Here is a 15,808-nt window from a genome sequence, read left to right on the forward strand (position 1 = left end):
ACGCATACGGATCCGCGTTTTTACACCTTTTCCCCGGATCCGCATCGCGAACGACCTTTGCCAACGGGACTCGGTTTCCACCGCCGCGGCCAGGGGCGGGGGGCGGGGGGCGTGGGGGGCTCGGCGGGGGCGGGCGGGGGGAGGTCGCCTCGTGATTAGCGAAAGTACCACTACGAGCGCGTGACGGGCCCGTGAAACGGGCTTCACCTGTTGCGAGGGCCGGGGGGCGCGGTCGGGCCGCCCCTTTGGCTCCGCCCAGGCCGCGCTCCGCGTCGCGCCCTCCTCAGTTGGCGCGTGAACTCTAATGCGGACTCATCTCCCGGGCCAGACCACATGGTTCCATTTTCTCTCTCAACGCCAACAGCCCCTCCACGCTTACGTTTACGTTTCGCGGAGTGAGTGACCGTCATCCTCGCAACGTCGTGCAATATCCCCGCGATTATTCGCGATTCCAATCGATCCCAAGTGTAGGTTTCGTGGGGGGACCAACCCTTTAAGCGGAATTTTACCCTACCACCCCCCCCCTTCCTGCCATTCTTATCTGAGGATTCGAATGCACCCTGCAATTTTATCTGAGGATTATCTGTGCGATTCTCGCGTTATCTGAGGATTCTTCGCGGTATTTTTGCGTTATCCGCGTTATCGCGTTATTGGATTATCCGCGTGATCCTCGCGTTGTATCCGTTTTTTTTTTACGCGAGTTGGTTATTTGAGGATTCTTGCTGCCCTGCATTTCTATCTGAGGATTGTCTGTGTGATTCTCGCGTTTTCTGAGGCGTTCCCGCGGAATCCTCGCGTTATTTGAGGATTATCCGCGAAATTCTGCGTTGTCCGCGAATATACGCGAAGTGGGGATCGGTTGCTCGCTGAGAAATTTTCCCAGTGTTGGTGCTCTATACAGTGACAAATCGTTCGTGAACTTTTTTCCAGGATGTGGTGAACTCGTTCGCGGAGTTTCGAAGTGTGTTCTGCGGACTGCGGTGTATTTTTTTCTTCTTTTTTTTGAGTGTTGAGATGTCGTTGTTTTGAGGGCGGTCGGTGGGTTCGGGTGTGATTTCGGGGCGCTCGGCAGGAGTGGGTGCTCGCGAGGTTTATGCACTGCGGCCTGGTCGAGAGGAAAATCGCGCTGGATCACCCGGGGGTCCCTGGGGTCCCAGGGGGGTTCGCGAGCTCGCCGTGGGCGGCCGCCGTCCTGGGCCACGCCGGCGGCCTGGGCGACCACCACCCCGCCTACCCCGCCCACCATGCACCCCCTACGATGCCCATGGATCTGCACGTCCCTCAAGGCTTCCCTTATTACAGGTAGGACGCACTCCCCAATCCTTGACGAATAGATCATAGGGTAATCCCTGCTTGAAACGAGCAGTTTGGTCAGTGCACCGCAAGAAGAAGCAACCAAAGTTTTGTGTTAAACGAGAAAAAAAACACTAAGAAATGACCCGAACTGTACGTAACAAGGTGGTGAAATGGTTTTGGGTCCACGCCGTTTCGCAGGGAAAACAAACCAACAGGTTCCAAAAATTTCAATCAGAGTCAACACGTTTTTGAGCTCCAATGAGTCTGGTACTACTGATTTTGATCACTGATACAGTGATTTTTGGAACTTTTTGGCTTTGTTTTCCCCGCGAAATGGTGTGAACCCAGCACTATTTCACCATCCTGTTCTGTGCGAGAAGTAAAATACGGAGTAACACAAGCTGTCGGTTAACTTTTTCTGTTTTCTTTTTCCTTGTGTCAAATTGACCCAATCGTTGTGAATGCTATATCGTCAAAATTAGGCGCCAGCCGTCAGGATCGAACCTAAATCGTTCCGGTGATAATTAATTCATTGCGTTAGCCAGTCACAAGTCACAACCCCTGAGTAACGAGGAGGAAAACAAGAGTACATATGTTTCACAGAGTAACACCGAACACGAACATTTTTAACTGTGCGGAACAAAGTACACTGTTAAAAGTCGAGGAGTGAAATTCGGTGCTGGAATCTGTACACCCAAAAACGCAGAGTGACAATATGAATGCAAAGTGAAATTGGCCCCTCAAAAAAGTATGACACTCTGCCAAAGGATTAGATTCCGATTCGTAATAGTGTATGTCATTCCGTAAGGAGAGAAGATTCCGCTCCGAATTTATATCACACAGAATTTTTGAGCGCCATTTCGACATCTTCACAGAATCTCCAAAAATTTTAACAGTGTACCAAGTTGATGCCAAGGAGGTGACAACAGTTCACTAATGCGGTACCATATTGAGAACCGTGCGTTATCATGATGGGACCAACAGTACCAACACGCAACTTACTGGTTTCATAGTCTCCTTTATCAAGTTAATACTATTCAGCTACATGTTGATACCATGTCAAAGTTATGTTTTGATTAGCATGATCCATTTTGGAACATGCTGGAGTTAATATGTTGTCAACATGCATGTTGACAACAAATGTCACATGAGTGTGAGTAACATATGTGTCACACACACTCACACATGGAATGACACACTGTAATTTTTAGCGACCAGCGCATTTGATACCCATGGGCGATATGTGGATTCGGTTCTAACCTTCCTTGCCTAGTTTTTACGGATTTGGAGTTTTCGACCAACAAATTTGGTCTAGTTAACCGAAAGGAATCGACCCAGATTTTGCGTGATACTTCCCATATTAAAAGGAAATTCCAGTTACTTTTTTCACTATATATGTGCTATAAAAATGACTATGTCGAGACGAAAGAAATAAACCTAAAATTTGGTACCACTACATGAAAGTTTCGCTATGATAAATGCAGCTGAACAATTCCAAATTATTGACCCTTTTGCTCTCCCTTTTGACTTTCCTCGTATTTTGCACCTTTTTCCACACTGACAATGAGTTAAGCTTTTTTCTCCCGCGAACAATTTAATTATCACGAGACAGGTCTCTTCTTGTAAGTGTCTGAAATTTTGTGAGTTTCCTGCTTCAGAGAAAACTTCTAAGTGACCTGAGCATGAGATCACATTGGTTCCTAAATTTAGCAACATTATCACTAGAGGAGATAACAAAATTAGACAGTAGGTAAGTTGTAATTTTTTTAGCCAACGTGCGTTAAAAAACCAGAAAACTGGAAATCTTAATACAGAGGGGAAAAGCTCATGTGAGCACAATTTTCCCTTAAAGAGATGCGCTGTTGGGTGAAAAAAAGAGAAAAATTGTGCTCTTATGAGCTTTTTCTCTCTGTATTAAGATTTCCAGTTTTCTGGATTGTTAAAGCACGTTGGCTAAAAAAAATTACAACTTACTTCTGACGACTAGTGCGTCTACCGCAATCAGTTTGTAATAACTAAATTACCTAATTTGGTAAAATACATGTGTTTAAATGGGAAATGCCGTCTGATGACGCATAAGGCGGCAAATTTTCTCTCTTTTCAATCTGTTTTTCTACAATTTCCCATCTCGGAAGAAAATCATGATTAATACTGCAAATGCAGCTCATTCAGCTCTCTCAGATGCAGCAATGCAATTTGTTCTTGCAAATTCTCCTTTTTAGGTAGAACACGTTGGTTTTATTGAAATTTTCTAATATCTGAGACTCGCAAGTAAGACTTAAGCATCCAATATGGACATTGAAATTTGTAAATTCAATCTCCCCTTTTGACAAGGAAAACAAAATGAGCCAAATCGATCACCAGGAACAAAATTATTGCATTGAGAATAACGAGAGTTAAAAGTCCGAAGATCCCTCCTTACTTTAATGCACCTAGAACTTGAAAACTTGCCAAGATCGTATCGATTCACTGACAAGCGGAATCTTTGACTTCACGAGTGGTTTTTCTCCCGCAAAATGCAATCCAAACTGAAGGTACATGAACTTTTCTCTCTCAAGTTTGTCCAGAGTTACTCCCAGATTGTGAAAAAGCTGTAAAAAAGAGAAAAAAAAGCGGTTGCGAGGACCGATTTTATATGCGTATTCGGCTACTTTTTCTCAGTGCGTTCAGCAGAAAGTGGGAAAATTTTGGCACGCAATATTCTTCATTTGTTTGATATCAGAAAAAAACCCCATGAAGAAAGCAGAAATATATTGTGATGGTTATAATCCTCCAACGACATTCTATCGTAACAAATGTTTTTCATAATTTTGGAATTTGACTTTTAATTGGATAGCGATAAGTAGAAAGGAACCAAGCCACATCACCTATGCCCAAAAACTAGGCAATTCAATTTTTTACAAGAGAACTTTGGTGCGGATTTCTTTTAACATTTTAAAAAATGTGCTTCGTACTACGCAGAAAGTTCATTGAACTTTGCACACAAATCTACACAATAGTTTTCATGTAAAAAATTGAATTGCCAAATTAAATTTGGCAATAGCTGATGTGGCTTGGTTCCTTCCTGATTAACGCGGTCCAATTGACTCCCGAACCGTGCCAGTGAATCGTGGACACATGTTCAATACGTCTTCAAAATAAGGGTGACGTAGAGCAGTGTCTGAAACATAATTTAATTTAGAACAACACATTATGAATGTTCTGAAAATTTTTCGGTGAAATGTAGATGATATTTGAAAAACTTCGAAATGCTTTGCAAACGTTTCAAAACATTTTCACGAGAGTGAAGAGCGCCCATCCTCTCAGAAACTGTATTTTAAATGTTTCTGCATGAAGCGTATAAGCGAAACTTAGAAATATTTTCAATAGGTATGCCAAACGTATTTTAATTATGTCAGTTTACTTGCAGTTGACGTAGAGTGTTATCTGAAAAGTGTAAAAAAACAACATTAAACATCATCTCTTCTTCAAAAACACGTTTTTAAAAAAATGTAGACACTGATTGTGTTACTCGGGTGTACATTACTTCTTTCAAGCCTCACTTCGAATACGCAGCTAAAATTAAAATCGCCTAGTAGGAGAGCAATAAATGAATAAATGGCAAAATGAAAACGATATTGCAAAATCAACTGAAAAATTGAGGGAGTAAGGCTCAGAGGAGAAAACAAGAACATGGAAAACTGTAGATCCGCGTTTTGTGCCAAATTACGCGTCTGAGAGAAAACGGAGAGTATATGCGTGCGCGTTACGATTTCCATGAATTTTCGGTAGAGAGCGGCCGCGTGAAATCGCGATTCGTCATACTTTCCGTACTCCTCGCCTAGTCTCTCAACCAGGAAAATATATCGATGGAAAGTGTGTTTATTTTCCCTCGTATTTCCCACTTTTATCCATATCCGTGTGGCTTGTGATTGGCTCATTCCTGATGTGTAACATGATTCTGGTACCAATTATTCCTGTCGGAACGTACGCACGATGCAAAATTCTATTGCTGGAGTCATAATTCCTTCTTCTTTTAGTTATACAGGAGTATGGAATTTTATACTTGGAAGTCAGTCTTTCATATAACTCCTTGGATCTTTTCTGATCCACCTGACACGATGAATTTCCCCGACAATGTTAGGATATATGGATTGCAATTTGCAAAAAGGAACCAAGAGTTTTGCCATGTTGCTAAGATCGTGCAACTTCATCCTTTGCAATTAAACTACTAAAATCATGCAGGAATATGAAATTTACATAATAATTTTTGTCTCATATTTACAGTTCGCAATGTGTAAAGTTGGAAACTTTTTATAGTTGATCAAGGTTTTCTTCCAAGACAAAAAAAGTTGCTCCATGGCAACACTGTGATGCTCTTGATTCCGTTTTGCAAAATGCAATCCATATGACAGTTGACACCCTAAGTCAAAACAATTCCGAGACATCGATACACACCTAGCGAAATTGCATTGATATTTTTCCTGAGAAAAGCAGTGAGCCCAATCCAAAATACTACTCGACCGGTCATCGAAAACATTTTCTTTTCAGCAGACAAGTCGAATTTAGAGGCACCGCTCATTTCGATCGACGTGGGACCGGTGGTGAAGCATGAATGATCGATATCGATGATTCGCCTATTTGAAGCTATGGTAAAGAATCGATTATTAGGGTGTTCGTTGCGAACACCCTCGTTATCGATCCTTTTCCATCGGTTTAAATGGCAGATCAATCGATACATCGCGAAACACGCGACGCCACTGCAAGGGACAACAGTGCAGGGGATACCTGCACTCAAGGCGCATAAACAACAAAGGAAATTAAACCTTCCCCCTCCGAATTTTCGTTCTCGATCCCTCTCAGATTCTTTTTTTTTCTTTTTTTTTCTTCTTTTTTTCCACGTGGCTCAACGACGATTCGTTCGAGCTGAGGAGCTATAACAAATATTTTGATAAATGATCCACAACATACAGCGCTATCATCACCGCCTCGATTGTCAGTCAAATTTTCCGCTGCCCCCGGGCGAACTTCGGTAAACCTCGATTTCCACGGTTGGCTTAACCGATCGATGATGAATCAATTCGTTTATACGAGAGCGCGGATGCTTCGAATGCGTAACTTCTGATTAAAGGATTATGCTTCACACGCTTTTGATAAGATGATGCGAACGGATTCAATTGGGATCAGTATAACTACATTACATACTGCCTAATTTTCTCCTACGTTTTATTTTTTATTTATTTATTTTTTTTCATACAGGAAAACGAGGCAAAGTAACGTTTCGTTGTTGTGTCGGATACACATTTATTCCACATTTTAAAAGATGCGTAGTAAACTGAAAAGTATAATTTGATTTCCAACATTTTTTAAGCTGAAGTATTCATGAATGTAGATGAAAATGGTCACGAATCTACTTCAGGTTTTTAAAATACCAGAGCCGGGGGGCTACGCCTTACTGACCGCCAAGCCCCTGAAGCGCCGGGCCTTACGCGTCACTCGTATGATTTTATACCATAGAGTTTGATGGGCAATGTTGAAATTTTTTATGTAAAACAAAATCTTGAAATTTAATGTGAAATACATCTTATGAAATTTAAGAAAAATATAAGAAATATTGTTAAATATTTTTCGAAATTTAAAAATGCAAAATGAAATGCGACTGGCTTTTTCTTTTCGGTGTTAGTTAGTGCTTGTTGCATACCCAGCCCCAGGAAATATGTTTCAATTTTTTCACAACATTGTGAAATTTCATGAAATATTTCACGGAAATATTCAATTCTTCATATTTTTCATTTCGCACCCGTGCAACCCCGAAGACAGGTACTAAGCTGAAAAATATAACTCGATTCATAACATTTGAATCCTACATGATAAAAATTTTCGAACCGAAGTCTATTTGAAAATCCAGATGCAGATCAAGATGTGAAGACGTCAAAATTTTTGACCCACCCCACCTCCCCCATGTAAATGGGAATCCGTGACGTGTAGAGATGAAAGCGCGGTGGCGGTGGGACTTTAGAGAGGCGGAAGCCGTGGCGCGACCACAGAGGGCCGAAAGCGGGACGGTCGGTAGTTGGGGAGTTGGGCAGTGTCTATAAATTTCCAACAAATTGTCCATTGATCTGTTCCGAATTGCGAGAACAATAGCCGGCTGTGGCCTAGCTGTGCCCGCACGTTGTTGGCTCACCGACCGCATACATACATATCAATAAGTTTTGACGGAACGCCAAAAGCCCTTCCGACCGCTCCGCCCGCGTTGCCACAAACCTGGAAATCCTATATTTTACTCAAAATTAAGTATTTATTTTATTTATTTATTTATTTATTTATTTATTTACTTACTTACTTACTTACTTACTTACTTACTTACTTACTTACTTACTTACTTACTTACTTACTTACTTACTTACTTACTTACTTACTTACTTACTTACTTACTTACTTACTTACTTACTTACTTACTTACTTACTTACTTACTTATTTATTTATTTATTTATTTATTTATCCATTTATCCATCTATTCATTTATTTATCCATTTATCTATCTATTTATTTATTTATTTTACAGTTGGTACATAATTATATTCCCTTTACGGGATAGTACAAGTCAGATTACAAGAGGATAGTATTGCAAGTTAACAATTGTTTCTAACAATCAATAAAAATTTAATAAAAATGCTTTTAAGAAATAATTTAAATTCGGCAATGGAAGAGCAAAATAAGAGAATGACAGAAGCGGTGGATTAAGGCTAGAGATTTGAGAGGTCGTCAATATGGGTAGTACTTCTCAACCCTTCCTTTTATCAGGGTTGCCTCAGTCAGGGAGTGCCGGGAAATGTTAGGGAATTTTAAAAAGTCAGCAGGGAAAACCTGAAAATGTCAGGCAAAATGACGAAGGTTTCAGGTAAAAACTGTTATGCCACTTTTGGTAGCTTTCTGCAATGAGTTTGGCGCTTCGAACCGCAAATTTTAGCTGAAAACTTTTTTAAATTATGTCTTTCTAACCATCTGTCATACCTTCAACAGCCAGAGAATTTTACCAAAACGTGTCGGGGAAATCAGAAAAATGTCAGAAAAGTTCATTTTCTGAATTCTGTGGCACCCCTGTTCAAATTATAATTCGTCGTTTTCCGGACGAAGAAACGTAACCTCATTCCGAGGTTGTAAAATTGACTCAAGCCAATCGATGTGTTTGAAAGAACGGCCCCGTGCAGTTTTTGTCCAAAATTTTTCTGATTTTGGCCTGACATCAGAAGAAAATCAGTGAAATATTCAGGTAGAAATGCCCAAAATTTTTCCGGTAAAAATGCAGTTTGCGAGGAGAAATTTGGCAACAGTGAATTGTGGTTACGTCCTTTTGTAGGAAAAACGACGAATTAATTGAGTCCGTCAGAAGACGCTAGCGTGAAAAGGAAAAAATCAAGTACACTGTTAAACAGACGGACGTATGAAACCGCAATCAGCGTAACTACATCAGATGTTGCTTCGTTTCTTCTCATATTTTTTTTTATCAGAAAATTAAGATACAGTCCGACTTAAAATCTTGTAAGTGTATTTTTCACAATCGTAGAAAAATTCAGCAAGAATTTCAAGGCGTTTTTTTTTTCAGTTTCCTGTGAAGAAAAAGGAACAATAAAGTGATCCCGAGGGCTGAAACGGGTAATTATTAAAGACTGAAGAAGAAAATTGAATCAGTGAGAATGAAAACACACCAACGCGAAAAAATGAAAGTAATCAAGACACACGCAGAACTGCACAGTATGACGAAAGAAGTTAGTACAGGAAAAATATTTTTGGTGCCGAAAAACAAGCACTAAGGACCCTCGAAGTTGGAGCAGATACGTTAAATTCAATGAACTTTATAAAAACCGACTCTCTGTAATGAAAATTGATCTTTTTTGATTTACCGAGTTGGTGTGTTTTCGTTCTAACTGATTCAATTTTGGATAGCGTCCAATCGTCCATGGTGGGTTGCCCTTACTAAGTCTATTACTTATCTACCCCCTTTTTCCATAGCAGCTACCCACTTCCACCAATAGGATCGCTCCATTTACCCTCTGTCTTCTTTGTTTATAGCTTCGTCTATCAATTTCAACTGTCAGCACGCTGTGCTCTCGATGGAGCGCCACACGGCGCCGGGCCGGTAGGCAACCGGCGACTCACCTCTCGTACCCACGCGCATTACGAGCTGTCAAAGATGTCGAAAACGTTTCAATTCATCGCAGCCGAATTTCTCACGAACGGATCCGGTCGGGTCGCGTAACGCCGATTCACGCCCATCGAATTTCAATAATGCCCTCCACCGTGAACCCCACTTCCAATCTACCCTCTCGCATCCCGCGGCTCACGCTGAAACTCGCGTAGGCGTTTTCGCTCACCACGTAACCAAGCATGAGTTACAATAGGCATATGCGCGGTTTCTCCGCGGAACGCTGGCGTTTTGGCAGCGGCAAAAGGGGCAGCTTTCGCTCAGACCAATCGATTCGCCACACGCTTCGCTTCTGCATGGGAACAAATTATCCGCCATCTTTCCTATCTCCTCGTAATTGATTTAGTACGATCCGAGCGAGCGGCCTGCCCCGTCATTTTCCGTAAATACTGGAAATCGTTCAGCTTTTTCTCAAGTCCAACGCTCTCCGCTCTCGGCCGGGACTTAATTTCAACGGGCTCTCTATAGTGGCTCTTCCCGGTATACTCATAATTGCTCCGTCATTTTTCCTGGTTTCATTTACCCCCTTCCCCCCGGCCCCCTTCTCCCCCCCCCCCCCGCTTCCCTCCTGTGTCTTGCCTCATTGCGCCGATGATGTGGATTAGGGGGAATGGGGGGGGGGGCCTCGCAGAACGGTCGCGGATCTTACTCCTAGCGCTGTGGTGTCAATTTCGTGTAACTTTCAGAAAAGTCTGACATTTTTATATAGAGGTAGAGTTACAATGGAAAAAAAGTCGCTTGGATCTAGAGTCCAGGATCTTGAAAACAATGACAAGAAAAAATACTCTTGATTCAATGGGATTTTCGCTTGAATCAAAATAAAATCCGCTTAAATTAAGAGGCTTGGTTCTCGATTTAAGCGAAAATCCGATTGAATCGAGAGTATGTCTTCTTGTTAATGTTTTTAAGAGTCTGGACTCTAGATCCAAGCGACTTTTTTTTCCAGAGTAATTTGTATAAAAAAAGCTCTTGCAAGTGGCAGGAATTTGCGATTTAAGCACTGATTCCTACGTAAAATTTCGCAAGAAACATGATGGGACCACTGGTTTTTTTCTGACATGAACTCCGAAGCTCAGCAGCATCATTCTTGATTCAAGAAAAAATTCTATATTTTTTAGGTAAATGTGAATTTTTTTTTCATCAAGTAAATTAATGAATGACACTGAAAAAAGATGTGTTTGAATCAGGTTGGTGAAGTGCGAATGGAGCTCTTACATGTGTGAGAGATCTGCGATTTGAGTACTCTGCCGTGTGTAAAAGTTCGCGAGAAACACGATGGTGCCACTAGTTTTCTCTGAAATCAGTTCCAAAGCTCGATAAAAGCTCTCAAAGTTGAGGCGGTGATAGAGGGAATAGGGGATATCCCACGCTACCCTGAGAGTTCACTTCTGTATCGAGACAAACTCTCTATGCAGCTCGGAGCAAATACATGAGTAGCGTTGCGGTGCAGTGGCGTAACGGGCGCCCCCGCAGACCCTGCTATGCAGGGGGGCCCTGGCGCCTAGGGGGCCCTCGGCCGCCGTAATTTTTTCTCTCTCTCTCTTTGATGCTCAGCTTTGGTTTCAAACTTTGGGCCTTTACTTATCGAGATGGGGTTTCTTCCTTTGATTTTTATTGTTAGCTCGGGGTTTTTCATACTTTTCTTGGACTGTTCCTAACTTTTTGTTTGCTGGAGGGCCCCTGCCTTCCCATGTCCACTCAATGATTCCTAAATAATTTTCTCTTCTTTCGTCAATTTTCGTATTTCGGGTTTTGGGAGGCCCAAGAATCTAAAAACCTTGGGGGCCCTTTGATTCATGGGCCTGGGCCTGGGCTGAGCCCCCGCCTTCCTTTAGATCATTGATCCTTTAGGGGCTCCATTTAATCGGGTACTTTTACGTTTTTATTTTTTTTTTAAACTTTATTTATTTGCGCAAACATGCAAGTGAATCAAATTCCACCTCAGAACATAACGTAAAAGTAGGCTAAATCCTGCACATACCATACCTAAAGGTAAAAAGATATAAGCTACTGCCATTTTGATTTTTTGGTGGTTAAGGCTGATTTTCTCAAAAATTTTCGTGCTGCGGGCCTAGACCATACGAGAAAAAACAGGAAGGGGTGAGGAAGGGAGAGGGGGGATACTTTTGGAATTTTATCGACATGGGAGGCTCCTAGAAAAAATTTTGCAGGGGGGCCCAGCGGAAGTCCGTTACGCCACTGTTGCGGTGTTATCAGTTTTGGAGTCCCGAAACAAAATGACAACCCTGTTAATGTATTTGTTCCCTATCTTTGCATGTTTGTCGTGATGTAGAGGTGGACTCTCAGGGTAGCGTGTGATATCCCTTCCATTAGGGCCTCAACTTTGAAAGCTTTTTTATGAGCTTTGCGCAGTTGATTCCAGAGAAGACCAGTGGCACCATCATGTTTCTCGCGAAATTTTACGTAAGAAAAAGTAATTGCATTGTAAATGCCTCACACTTGTAAAAGCTCCATTTGCACTTCACCGACCTCATTCAAACTCATTTTTTTTCAGTGTCATTCATTAATGTACTCAATTAAAAAAAAGAAAGAAGAAGAACAAACAAATTTTCACATTCGCCGCCATAAAGTATTTGTTCTTTAGTCAAGGATTATAGGTATTGAGTAGTTTTCACTCGTCCCTTGAAATATCCTGACAAAGAGTCGGTTTCAAGGTGCCTCATGTATTAGGAAGTCATTGTATGGATAAGGGGCATTAAAGAAGTCTTGAAAAAATGCTCGCCTTTGATGGTGGTGACAACCTAAATCTATATTTTGATTCAATATGGCAGTTGAGCTGTGATTTCGGTTAATACGATGACAGGGCTTAACCATTTATAATAATAAATAGTGTCAAGCACCTCGGTGTGAAATCCCTTAATTTGTAATGAAAATTGAATTTACGAAGCCCAATTCTTGGGGTATTACTTTAAAAGCACGTGAGAAAACGATGCTTGGATATTTATTAAAAGATGGAAATTCAAGACCTGGCAATCTCGAATCGTGTTTTTCTAGTTTCACCATCGAAATGCATGTTTACACCGGGAACTGGAAATATGCGGGTAAATGAATACCTGACAATGCTTGTGCCACACAGTCCAGGGTTTTCAATAAAAATTTAAAGCGGATCTGTGCAGAGAACCTACGGCGATTGTGGAGTCTTTATAATAAATTATGAGCACTTATTTCATTAACCAGGGGTCTATAATCAATGAGAACAAGGCTCAATGTCTGCTTAATAGTATTTGCAGCGTTAATAGTTCTAATCGTCGATTATTCCCTCCACGCCGTCCCGTAAATCGTCATATTTAAGTGATTACCAGTAAATGCAACATGCAAGAAATTGGAAAGTAATAATACTTAATAGGTGAGGATTCCGTATGGGTCAAGTGCAAATTCTTCCTCTGTGCTTCGGAAATTTTAATTTTCCAGGTTTTACCTTCGAAGTATTTGTAAATATTGCGTGCATATTTGACGCCCAAAATATGCAGTGTCTATCGATTGGTAATTTAATCTTATTATAGTTAAAAAGTAAATAAATAACTCGCTCCGTGAAGTTTATCTCTTTCAGCTTTCCCTTCCTCCTTCTTTTTCTTTTTCTTCTTCGTCTTCTTCGACCCTTTCTCCGCTCTTCCCCGTTTACCTCCCTACCCTTGCCTTTAGTTAGCTGTCTCTTCTTAGCATTATCTGTTTGCCTCTTTTTAAAAAAATTTTAAATGTAACATTTTTCCTCAAGAATGAACATTTGTAACTAGTATTTACGAAAAAGTTAAAAAGAGTAAGTAAACAAATTCGATGAAAATATGACAGTCCTCAGAAAAAGGGATCGTAGTCCACAAGAACCCAAAATTGCGGTATCAATACTAGAGCATAAAGGAGTATTTCACAAACATATTGAGATTAAGATTCCCACAAATATCTATCACCAATCTGACCTGGAATTTTTATAAATCGAAGTCACAGCTCTAGAGACATACATTTATGGAAGATGCATGAACATTTTCCACTGCCATATTCGGAATTTTGGGGCTTGAAATAGTAGGATTGAAATGCATATTTGCATCCTCCTTCTGCACAATGATGAACCTTGCCTAATTCCTTATTGGTATAGGTACATATGATACAGATTGTTCCGCCGAAAGGTCAAAATCTGTCTCGATCCATTACAGTAAAAGTTGGTTCGGTGAAATGAAACTTCTGCTTCTACGGACTAAAGTCTCTTTCCCTGTGTGAATTTTGCAGTGTAGACCAACTATTTCAATTTAATTTTAGGAACAACGCGTTCGTCATTCGTTTCTCCATGCAGATAAATATTTACATAGATGAGCTAAAAGTGGTAGCTCCTTTTTGCAAATAAGGTCCATCCACAAACCGTGAATTACGATACACTTATTGTAAGCCATTTTAATCTGTTACATCCGCTCGCAACTGAAAATAAAGTTGCTTTACGAAAAAAGAAGGAAAGAACTGTCTATTCAAGACAAATTTTGGACGCAAAAGCTGCCAATTCACCGGTTAAAAAGACGGAGGGCTGAGGAATAAATTGCTTTTTATACGCATCGCTCCCCTGCATTTTATTTAGGCTTTTAAAATTAACGAATGACAAAGTCGAGCCCTTCTCGGTTTTGCAGGAATGTGGCCATCATTAAACTAGCACATTACGAGGCCGAGTAATTATGAAAGGGTCGCGCATTTTTGGGGTTGTCGCGGCTTTTTAAGCACCCTTTCAACCACTGAAGGGTCCTTTGAGACACCTTTAAGCCTTTTAATGGAGCGACAACCTCAATGATCGTCCCAGACACAACCAGAAGCTTGATTTTTGCCTTTTCGCACCATTTTTCCAGAGACCGTTGCAAAATTTGCCTGTATTTAATGTGGAAGTGGCAACCTTTGAGCTTCTTACCGAGAAAGTAATAATGCGCCGTCAAAAGTACGAAGTTAAGCCGTTTTTAAGGCCTGGGACTATTGAGGAGTGATCTGAATATATCAGTGATTCCAAGGAATAAGTCCATTTTACTCGTGACTTTAATGGCTGCTAATTTTGTAAAACTACTTAAAAGCGTTTCTTCTCGTTAGCTTGAAGAAATTAATAATATTTTGTTGATTTGTGCTAACTAAAGTATATTTTACAAGTTTTTTACAAGCTCTTTTTCTCGCGTTAGCTCGTGTACTCTGTTTTTGTGTACCGATTTGTACAGCATGTCTTATTCCTGACCTTTATTTTGCGTTGACAACAATAATTTTTGAAACTTTTCAAGTATAAAGATATCAAAATTTCAGATCGAGCTTTACATAAATTTGCTGTATCGCGATACAAGCGCTCTTTTCGTATACTGGGCAAACTTAGATATACCAATTGCTTCCAGGAATTGCTATTTACTCACGATTTTAATGAATCTCGTACATTTTTTTAAACCAACGTTTCTCTTTTCCTATTTTATCCTTTTTTTAAACAAATTTGTTTAATTTTGGTTCATTATTCTGTTTCAGGTGAGAAAACGATAAATTTGATTACCTATTCATTGACATTTGCTAAGTGGTAAGTCCTTTTCAAAATTCTCGGATTTTTTTCCCTCCTCATTTTAGGTCGCCGTGTAACGCACAGCGCCTACAAGACTGCATGAATACTTCACGCATTGCGTCAAACTCAGTGCGTTCAGCAGCGGTCGGCGTGAAAGGCATAACGCCTACAAGACTGTAGGGATACTTCACGCATTGCACCAAACGCAGTGCGGTTAGCGCGGTGGCGGAAATTAATATCATTAGACCACATTCATGTTTATTCTTATTAATAATTTTTTCGTTCTTTTCTTATAAATGAAAGGCATCGTCCACACAGAGATAGGTCTACTCTACGGAACTTAATTTTCGAGCAAAGTTCCGTGAACTTCTACCAGTGTTGACAGGGCTTTCACAAAAAATGTGCGAAACGCGAGTAAACGCGTCTTATGTACCCCTCCTCCTGCGGCACGTTCACTTGATGGTTTTTATTGATGTTTCAAAACAAATGAGGAGGGGGCGGCAAAATACAGGCGGCCCATGGGCGGCAAGTAGGTAAATCCGGCCTTGGTTAACGATGAAATTGACTCCAAATCCGAAACTTGAATCGCACAGTGTTCATACTTTCAGTATTTTCCCCTCTTTTTCAGAGAAAGTAGGAAAAAATATCACATTTTCCAGATAGCACTGAAAAATGAGTTAAAGAAAGGTCTCATCTTTATTTTCAAAATGTTAATAAAAAAGCTGATTTAAAAAGAAATATTGGCTCAATTTTTTCCTATAAAAATATTTTACTGGAGGAAATATTTTTCTGTGTAAATTTC

At 40.6% G+C, this 15,808-nt stretch overlaps 1 protein-coding gene across 1 annotated transcript in view; it reads left to right on the forward strand.

Moving 5' to 3' along the window:
• Nucleotides 1-283: 283 nt before the first annotated feature.
• trh (PAS domain-containing protein trachealess) overlaps nucleotides 284-15,808 on the forward strand; it is a 272,726-nt gene continuing 257,201 nt past the window's right edge. The window contains 1 exon segment of the mRNA XM_019044254.2: nucleotides 284-1,302. Within this exon segment, the coding sequence (XP_018899799.2) occupies nucleotides 1,094-1,302 (209 nt within the window). The 5' untranslated portion in view covers nucleotides 284-1,093.

Source organism: Bemisia tabaci, chromosome 5, assembly GCF_918797505.1.
Source record: "Bemisia tabaci chromosome 5, PGI_BMITA_v3".
NCBI classification, from domain to species: Eukaryota; Metazoa; Arthropoda; class Insecta; order Hemiptera; family Aleyrodidae; genus Bemisia; species Bemisia tabaci.